Below are 10346 nucleotides of genomic sequence, written 5' to 3' on the forward strand. Positions count from 1 at the left end.
AGGCAACATTTTACTGGTGGTCCTACTTGTTCCCTTGTAATTATATTATAATTACTGAAACAGTGTGTAGTGAAAACTCTCCCACATTAAGGCTGCATGCACACTGAACATTTAAAGCAAATGACTTCCCCCAAAGAATCTCAGGAGCCGCAGTTTGTTAAGGGTGCTGGGAATTATAGCTCTGTGAGGGGGTAAACTACAGTTCCCAAGATTATGCCGGGGGTGTCACATGCTTTAAATCTGTAGTATATATTCAACCAGGGACGCGGGTGGTGCTGTGGGTTAAACCACAGAGCCTAGGACTTGCTGATCAGAAGGTCGGCAGTTCGAATCCCCGCGACGGGGTGAGCTCCCGTTGCTCAGTGCCTGCTCCTGCCAACCTAGCAGTTCGAAAGCACGTCAAAGTGCAAGTAGATAAATAGGTACCACTCCGGCAGGAAGGTAAACGGCTTTTCCGTGCACTGCTCTGGTTCGCCAGAAGCGGCTTAGTCATGCTGGCCACATGACCCGGAAGCTGTACACCAGCTCCCTCGGCCAATAAAGTGAGATGAGATGAGAGTCGCTCATGACTGGACCTAATGGTCAGGGGTCCCTTTACCTTTATATATTCAACCTAGGCCTGTCACTAAAATAGTGTGAACTCTTGTGCATCAATGATGCCATTTTGGCAACATGAGCAATAGCATTCCAACCTGAATTGGGAGAATCACTGGTTCTCTTTTTTCTGGTCCTCAGTCTCCCAGATGAGCTGTAGGAAGTGAACAGGAATGGGAGGCAGGCAGGGATGGAAAACAGGGCAGGCAGAGGGTGCAAACATGATGGCATCCTCCTAAAGAATCCACAACTTGTTTTGTTTTGTTTTTAGCCAATCGACAAAAGCAAGAAGAAGAAAATATAGGCAAAGCTGCAGAACTTGAGCTGAGGCATTTATCAGAATCAGAGGAGTTAGAGAAGCCACCAGAAGGAACTGTGAGAGGAGGAGAAGAACCGAATGAAGAAGAATTGAAAAGACAGGCAGAAGGAAGTGAGAAGTGGCAATCTGAGGAGAAAATCCACAGGGGAAATGTCAACCCACAAGTCATCTCCCAAGAGAGTCCTTATTCTATTGATGAAGCCCACAAGGAAGAAAAAAAAGATGACGCCGAGAAGAGAACTGAGGAAGAAGGTAGCTACAAAAGAAATCACCAGAGTGAAGAAGAAAGCAATGAGAAGAAACACAGCGAGGAGCTGGAGCCTGAGCTTCTAGACAAAAAGTCTCCTCCTCCAGCAGGAAGGGTGGTTGAAGGTGACCTCAAACATTCTGGAGGCCAAAGGTACTTGGAGGAAAACACACATAGTCAAGAAGAGGGGAATCCAGAAAGCAAGGAAGAGGAAGATGCTGAGGAGGAAGAAGACGAGGAGAGCAGCGAAAAATATCACCACAGCTTTCATCGAGAATACGAAGACTCTTATGAGAGGAGAGAACCTGATGCAGAGAAGCGAGGCCGCAGACCAAGACATTATCATAGGAAACCGAGGCTGGGCAACTCCTCTGAATACAAGAGACATCATAATGGTGAGAAGAGGGACTCGCCCGAAGAGTCTAGCGAGGAAGAAAGCGAATTCTGGGATAAAAGGAGCCACTACCCCAGACATTATTATGAGGTAGGGCACCATTTTGAGGAGAAGAGAAACTCTGACAAGGTGCATGGCTCTGAGGAGATAGAGGGAAAGAACAGGGGCAGGTGGCATCACAGCAGGGAGGACAATGAAGGGGGAGACATGAGGCAGCGCAGCAGGGAAAATGAAGAGAAACAGCACCACTACGGGAGAAGACTCCATGATGAACCACAAAAGGAGTTGAGGCACCACTATGAGGAAAGGACTCTTCGCGGCAAGGCGAGTGAGGAAGATATAGGCAAGCAACATGGCTACGGCATCCGGGATGAGAAGAGGCGCCAACACGACAAAGAACGGCAGCGCTTGGAGTGGGAGGAGCTGTCAAAACCACAAAATCTAGAAAAGGGAGGGGAAGAGCAGAGGTTCTATGGTCCAGAAGAAAGGCCCAACCCCAGTGTTGGTGAGGAAGAGCCAGAGAAGAGGCGCCACAGCGAGGGTGGGAGGCATGAGGGCAACAAAAGGGCCCTTCTGATGGAGGAGGGCTATCCAAGAAGCCACTACCTTGTGGAAGCTGTGAAAAGAGCTGCGCCTCCGCACATCCCTTACTACCAGCAGCTCAGGTGGAAGGGAAGACACGCTGAAAAGAAGGGAGGCATCGCCGATCCGTTTCTGGAGAGCGAAGAAGAAGAAGAGGAGGAGCCCAGGTCCCACCCCAACGAGAGAGCCTTCTTTCCCGAATACAACGATTATGATTCGCCATGGGAGAAGCAGCAGCTGATGGATGGCGTGAGCCGCAAGCATAACAGCAACGACCCCAGATTTGAGGTGAAAAGGCAATACAACCGGATGGACGAACTTGCCCATCTTCTGAGCAACCGGAAGAAATCTGTAGAGTTCCCAGAGTTATACAGCTCCAAGGAAGACGTGAAAAGGGGGCACGCCGTGAGAAGCGGCAAGGGCAAACTGAGTCAGCGGCCTCTCACTGTGGAAGAGGTATTCCTTTATGATTTTGTATGAAATGCTCATTTTGGCTTGATGGGGGGAGTCAAACTTTAATTTCAGCAACATGACTAAGGCAAAAGCTTATATTTGCTTTCATTTCCAAAGCCTTATAGTGGTGGCCTGATAGCGAGATCAGCAAGTCCTATCCATGGGGTTGTGCCCCACATTGGGCAAAAGATTCCTGCATTTCAGGGGGTTAGACTTAGCGGACTCTTGTGTTCCCCTCCAAATCTATGATTCTGTGATTCCCTAGGCGGTGCTGTGGGTGGCGCTGTGGGTTAAACCACAGAGCCTAGGGCTTGCCGATCAGAAGGTTGGCGGTTCAAATCCCCGCAACTGGGTGAGCTCCCGTTGCTTGGTCCCTGCTCCTGCCAACCTAGCAGTTCGAAAGCACGTCAAAGTGCAAGTAGATCAATAGGTACCGCTCCAGTGGGAAGGTAAACGGTGTTTCCGTGCGCTGCTCTGGTTCACCAGAAGCAGCTTAGTCATGCTGGCCACATGACCCGGAAGCTGTACGCCGGCTCCCTCGGCCAGTAAAGCGAGATGAGCGCCGCAACCCCAGAGTCGGCCACGACTGGACCTAATGGTCAGGGGTCCCTTTACCTTTACCTTTAATCTAAATTACCTCTACATTTCGCAGTAGAGGTTTTCACTACAGAGCTAGGCAAATTTTATTATGCACATTTGTTTTGAAACTGCTGGTTTCAGTTACGTTTTGATAAATTTTATGGTGACTTGTTTTCAGAGTTTGATTTTATCAGTATTTTTCAATGAGTATTTAATATTATGGAAGCAGTTTATAGGTTTTTGTGGATTAAGTGGTGTGTGTATATATATACTTGTTTCCCATAACCTTACAATGCAATCCTATATATTTTCACTACAAACTAAGTCCCATTTGGAGTGGAACTTACTCCCAGGTAAGTGGACATAGGATTGCAACCTCAATTATAGTTTTTCCTTAGTTGCCCTCAGGAACTTCTCCTAAGGTGCTCACTGTATCCTGCTGTGCTGTGATTGGCTTTATTGTAATCTGAATCTATGCCAACATATTGCGGGTGTTTGGGTAGGGTGCATATTTTGGGTTCCTGCCAGCTACATGATCTCAGGATTCACTCAGCAGTAATGAAGATTTATATGTAGTGCATGATATCTGATCCCTTTTCCCCTGAGAGCAACCCGATATTTAAACAGAAGCACATTTCTTAATAAACTCTAGATTTTCGGAGAACCGTTAATTCAGAACTGAGAATCTCCTTTTAGTATATGGGACAGAATACTTTGCACTTTGTGGTGTTTGCCCTTGCAGAACTGACCGCAGAGCCTTCTGCAAGGCTGCAAATATTTCTCATGAGTGGCACATTCCAACTCTCAGTACTACATGATACAGTACAGTATGCTTCTCTGAAATTACGGACCGAGGGACTGTAAGGGCAATGAGAGAGTCACAGGACTAAAATTGCTATCCTGAGAAAACCCACAAGCTAAATTACTTGACCTAATTGGTGGGAAGGTGCCAGGCATTCCTGAAATGGAATATGTTGTTGCAGATTTGAAATGAGCATGAGCAGTTGCAGATGAACTCTGATGATTGGGCAAAACAAACAAAAACCGCTTCTCTGGTACCCCAATGTAGTCCTTAGGTTTAATGTAGCTCCACATCAGTGTGGAGGACAAACTTGCAAAACATGAACTTGCATGAACACTGTGATGTCCAATATTGTGTTCCTATGGTGGTGTTCATGGGAAGAAGTTGGCTTTGATGTCTGGGAGAAACGAGGGTGCTCACTGGAGAGTGAATGAGACAGCTGGACTGGAGATCCAAAGAGATTCCAGAAAAGGTCTGGGATCTAGCTGGTCACCAGTAACACCTCCACAAATGAGAGAACCCCATGAAGGGTGTCCTCTGCCACCAGTAATCCACATAAGAGGAAATATGGGAAGAGTTGCTCCTTCAGGAACCCTCGATCCAGGCAATTTGAGGCTTTAAAGATCAGAATCATCACTTCATATAGCCCAGAAGCAAACTTAGTAGCAGATGCAGATGTTGATGAATGGGAGTAATCTGATCTTGGCAGCCAGTGTCTGACCCAAACCTATTAGAGAACGTTTGATTACAAATCAAGGTTCGTGAAGTGAAGCAGCATATACAATTCCTGTGGAAATTGCATGCAAAGAAAGTTTTAGTCCGTAACTGTAGGAAGTATATAATAAGGCATGGAAGTCCTTCATGGACAAGGTAGGTGTCAGGTCAAAGTCAGCATCTGACTAATGAATATTGGGAAAGGAAGATCAGGACAAAGCTGGTCTGGACTGTGGTAGTTTCCAAGCACTTTCCAAAGGCAGATGCATGTAAACACATTATAGTTCAATGGGTTGTATCATGGTGGAATGCCCTCCCTTTAGATGTCAAGGAGATAAAGAACTACATAACTTTCAGAAGACATCTGAAGGCATATGTATCAAGAGGTTTAAATGTTTGATGCTTTACTATGTCTTATATATGCTGTAAGCTGCCCAGAGTGGCTGGGGAAACGCAGTCAGATGGGTGGGGTATAAATATTATTATTATTATTATTATTATTATTATTATTATTATTATTATTATTATTGCCGAATAAAGAATGCAGTTCTTAGCAGCTCCTTGAAGATATTACAATATTATTATTATTATTATTATTATTATTATTATTATTATTATTATTACTTCAAGGAGCTGCTAAGAACTGCATTCTTTATTCGGCAATAATAATAATAATAATAATAATAATATTTATACCCACCCATCTGGCTGTGTTTCCCCAGCCACTCTGGGTGGCTTCCAACAAAAGATTAAAAACACATTAAAACATGTCATTAAAAACTTCCCCTAAACAGGGCTGCTTTCAGATGTCTTCTAAACGTCAGATAGTTATTTATTTCTTTGACATCTGGTTGGAGGGCGTTCCACAGGGTGGGTGCCACCACCGAGAAGACCCTCTGCCTGGTTCCCTGTAACTTCGCTTCTTGCAGTGAGGGAACCGCCAGAAGGCCCTCAGAGCTGGACCTCAGTGTTAGGGCTGAGCGATGGGGGTGGGAGAGACGCTCCTTCAGGCAAAGTTGGGTCCAGGAGGACTCAGGTTGCAGGCCTGCTCTTTCAGGGGGATCACAACTCAATCCAGAACAGGCCAAACACCACCTCCTAGGTCAGAGAAAGGAAACTCCCACAGCCATTGGATGGATAGAGTCCAATTCCTGAATGGAATTCAACATCTGGCAGGTCATACCTTTCCCATCCCTAAACCACTGAGCCACTTGGGCTTGCCAATTGGGAGGTTGGCAGTTCGAATCCATGCAACGAGGTGAACTCCCATTGCTCTGTCCCAGCTTCAACCACCCTTGCAGTTTGAAAGCATACCAATGCAAGTAGATAAATAAGTATACCTGTGGCGGGAAGGTGAACAGTGTTTTTGTGTGCTCTGGCTTCAGTCATGGTGTTCTGTTGCACCAGAAGCGGTTTAGTCATGCTGGCCACATGATCCAGAAAGCTGTCTGTGGACAAACGACGGCTCCCTCAGCCTGAAAAGCGAGATGAGCGCCGCAACCCCATAGTCGCCTTTGGACTTAACCGTACAGAGTTCCTTTACCTTGACCTTTACCTGTATCAACTGGACCCTACCATTAATATCTCTGTTTTCTCTGGGCTGAGTTTGTTTGCTACTCTCCCTCCAACCCATAACCACCTTCAGCTGTATGTAGAGAGGCACAGTCCTCCTTCTGCCATGTCATGAGGATCCGAAAAACTGAGGTACAGTTGGGTGTCAGCAGTATGCTGATGACACCCAACTCTGCACAGCCTCTCCTGGTGGCTCTATGCAGCTGTTAAATAGTAGAGGCTGGATCCTAACAGTAAGGTAAAGGTAAAGGGACCCCTGACCATTAGGTCCATTCGTGACCGGCTCTGGGGTTGCAGCGCTCATCTTGCTTTACTGGCCGAGGGAGCCGGCGTACAGCTTCCAGGTCATGTGGGCAGCAGGACTAAGCCACTTCTGGTGAACCAGAGCAGCGCACGGAAACGCCGTTTACCTTCCCGCCAGAGCAGTACCTATTTATCTACTTGTACTTTGACGTGCTTTCGAACTGCTAGGTTGGCAGGAGCAGGGATTGAGCAACAGGAGCTCACCCCGTCGCGGGGATTCGAACCACCGACCTTCTGATCAACAAGTCGTAGGCTCTGTGGTTTAACCCACAGCGGCACCCGCGTCCCTTGGATTCTAACAGTACCCTATGGGAAAACTCCTATGGGGCAGCATAGCTGTCCCCAATCACCACCTTCTCTTCAGCTTCCCTGAGAGGTAATAATAATAATAATAATAATAATAATAATAATAATAATAATAATAAATATTTATACCCCGCCCTTCCCGGTTCAAAAACCGGGCTCGGGGCGGCTAACAACAAATTTAAAACACTTAATTATAAAAGCAGCATAAAATACAGTATAAAAACATGAATAACAATAAAATTCAAAAATAAAAAATCCATTTGATAATCCCCAGGGCTAGCTGGCTGAATTGGTCCTACTTGAGCCGCGAGGGGGCCAGGGGAGAATTAGCTGTGGGGTCTCAGAGCGGGTGATCTTCATAAAAGGGGAGGGGAAGAGAAGGGAAATAAAAGATCAGGCTGAATTCAAATTACAGGCCAGGCGGAATAGCTCTGTAGGAACAGAATCACTTCAGGCAGTGCCATCAGGCCCTTTCTGCAACAAGAAAGGGTGGTATTGAAGGCTGTTGAGAGATCCTGGAAAAAATAGTGGTGTCACACCGCGAGTAAATTAATATGTGCAAACGAGCCATGGCCAGGTATAGTTTTCTTCCACCTTGAGGGGCGACAACACGCCTTTGATGTAAGTGCTGGTTACTAAAGAACAAAGGAATATTTGTACCATGATCCAGTGTTCCTAATACAGAGTAATCTAAACCTGTGGTATCTTGGCCTACAAGAATTTGCATTGTTTCCATTCTTCACAGGAAAAGGAACTGGAAAATCTGGCTGCTATGGATTTGGAGTTGCAGAAGATAGCAGAGAAGTTCAACAGTAACAGGAGAGGATGAATTTGGCCTGGCTTAATGTGGGTATGGTAAAGTGCAGCTTTGTTTAACAGTACACTATATTTACTGGTAAAGTCACTGCCACAAGTGTTACTCTCCTTCCCTTCCTAATAAAGAAGTAAATGCAGTTTACTAGTTACCTAAGTGATGGTTTGCACAGGCCCAAGTATCTTTATTCCAAATACGCTAGGAAGCCCAGATCAGCATGAATTTTAAGCATTGCAAGGCAGACATTTTAAAATGCGTGTGGAAATAATTGTGTGTGTATGTTCTTCAGAACTATGTTGTCTCTTAGTTTGAAATAATAAAAAGTATGTTGTTCACATTACCGCATGCTTGTCTTCTCTGTTAGTCTCATGATGATATGCAGAGTGTTGCATAAGGGGGATAAGGGCGGCAGCAACACTTAAAACAACCAAGTCTGAGGTTCAGCCATTTTTGCCCTACATATGTTAAGTCACAAAAGGGACGCGGGTGGCGCTGTGGGTTAAACCGCAGAGCCTAGGACTTGCCGATCAGAAGGTCAGCGGTTCGAATCCCTGCAACGGGGTGAGCTCCCGTTGCACGGTCCCTGCTCCTGCCAACCTAGCAGTTCGAAAGCACGTCAAAGTGCAAGTAGATAAATAGGTACCACTCCGGCGGGAAGGTAAACGGCGTTTCCGTGGGCTGCTCTGGTTCGCCAGAAGCAGCTTAGTCATGCTGGCCACATGACCCGGAAGCTGTACACCAGCTCCCTCGGCCAATAAAGCGAGATGAGCACTGCAACTCAGAGTCGTCCGCGACTGGACCTAATGGTCAGGGGTCCCTTTACCTTTATGATAAGTCACACCAGCAAACAGTGATGCCACAGTCACCCCACACCATACATTTAAAGTACATTTAACGCACAGGGCTTCTCCCAAAGAATTCTGGAAAATGTAGCTAAGGGCACTGGGAATTGTAGCTCTGTGAGGTGCAAACTACAGTTTCCGGGATTCTTTGGGGGAAACCATGTGCTTCATAGGTATGTGGTGGATGTGACCTCAGTGAGGTTCTTTGAAGGGGTGATGGCAGCAATGCAGGTGCAACAGCTAACCATATTACAATGGGGCAATGGCAAATGCTCATCCCTTGGAACCCGTTTTTGAGCCTGTTGAACCTCAAATTGTGCCTGTTTTTGAAGCACAAACATACCCAAAGAAAGCATGGTGTTGACATAACCCTAAAGGAGCCTCTCCACCCCCATTGTTCTGCCCAGACACCGAGGTCCAGCTCCGAGGGCCTTCTGGCGGTTCCCTCACTGCGAGAAGCAAAGTTACAGGGAACCAGGCAGAGGGCCTTCTCAGTAGTGGCACCCGCCCTGTGGAACGCACTCCCACCAGATGCCAAGGAGATAACTACACAACGTTTAGAAGACATCTGAAGCAGCCCTGTTTAGGGAGGTTTTTAATGTTTGATGTTTTCTGATGTGTTGGAATCTGCCAAGAGTGGCTGGGGCAACCCACCCAGATGGACTGGGAATAATAAAATAATAATAATAATAATAATAATAATAATAATAGAATAGGTTCTGTTTTGGTGCTTCTTATCATTCTAAATTATGTGAGTATTGCTAAGAATCTTTAAAAAACCCAATATATATAAACACTATCATGCCGTTTATGGGCTGTTTTCATTCATTCTCAGCATACACTTTTCAGAATCGTGGCCAATATGTCTGGTGTAAATATTTGTAATGTTCCTTTGGTTGTGCAATTTTCTGGTTTGGGTCAAATTTTCAGGGACGCCTCCTGCATAACGCTGACGCTCTAGCGTAGCACGGAATTTGATGTGGATAGGGAAGCATATGGTTTTTTAAAAATACTCTGAAAATGGAAATGGGGAGGAGAGTCAAAAGACAAAAAAGCAGGTAGGTCCACAAGTGATTTCTGACAGTTCACAAAAGGAGGCCCAGATGTTTCCCATAGCTGTCTACACGTTTATCAGCAGGTTTGCCACCATCCTGACTCCATGACTGCCACCTACTGTATATCAGTAATGCTGCTCCACTTAAGACTCATTCTGTGTTCTGAGCATCAGTCAGTGGTCAAGAGTTGTATTCTGACAAGATCTGGAGGGCCTTATGCTATGCCATTTCTGGCAAACCCATTACGTAATGGGGCTTAGGAGCCAACCTTAGTCAAGCATGATTTGCTTTGGGGCTATACACAGGAACATCTTTCTTGCTTGCTTGCTACATACCATGCCTAACTGGGGTCTGTGCAGAAAGCCAGGGTGCTATGCACAATGGAAATACAATGATGGAGAAGGGGATTTGCTGCGGGAAATGGTGCCACTTCACACACTACCTGGCTTCATGCGAAGCAAGTTTTTCACTTTGGCCACCGAGCAGCTGTTGAGCCATAGGTTTTGCCGCCAAGTATCCAAAACACAAAGGGACGCGGGTGGCGCTGTGGGTTAAACCACAGAGCCTAGGACTTACCGATCAGAAGGTCGGCGGTTCGAATCCCCGCAACGGGGTGAGCTCCCGTTGCTCGGTCCCCGCTCCTGCCAACCTAGCAGTTCAAAAGCACATCAAAGTGCAAGCAGATAAATAGGTACCGCTCCAGCGACTGGACCTAATGGTCAGGGGTCCCTTTACCTTTTTATCCAAAACACAAACACCCAGACTGGTAT

General features: G+C 46.2%; 1 protein-coding gene across 5 annotated transcripts in view; it reads left to right on the forward strand.

Moving 5' to 3' along the window:
• The window catches only part of CHGB (chromogranin B), an 80346-nt gene extending 72327 nt beyond the window's left edge, over positions 1-8019 (forward strand). For all 5 annotated transcript variants that reach the window (XM_053380709.1, XM_053380708.1, XM_053380710.1 and 2 more), the window contains 2 exons: positions 866-2592; positions 7611-8019. In XM_053380709.1, the coding sequence (XP_053236684.1) occupies positions 866-2592; positions 7611-7694 (1811 nt within the window). In that variant the 3' untranslated portion in view covers positions 7695-8019. The remainder of the gene's footprint in view (positions 1-865; positions 2593-7610) is intronic.
• The last annotated feature ends 2327 nt before the right edge of the window (positions 8020-10346 follow it).

This window comes from Podarcis raffonei, chromosome 3, assembly GCF_027172205.1.
Source record: "Podarcis raffonei isolate rPodRaf1 chromosome 3, rPodRaf1.pri, whole genome shotgun sequence".
Lineage (NCBI taxonomy): Eukaryota > Metazoa > Chordata > Lepidosauria > Squamata > Lacertidae > Podarcis > Podarcis raffonei.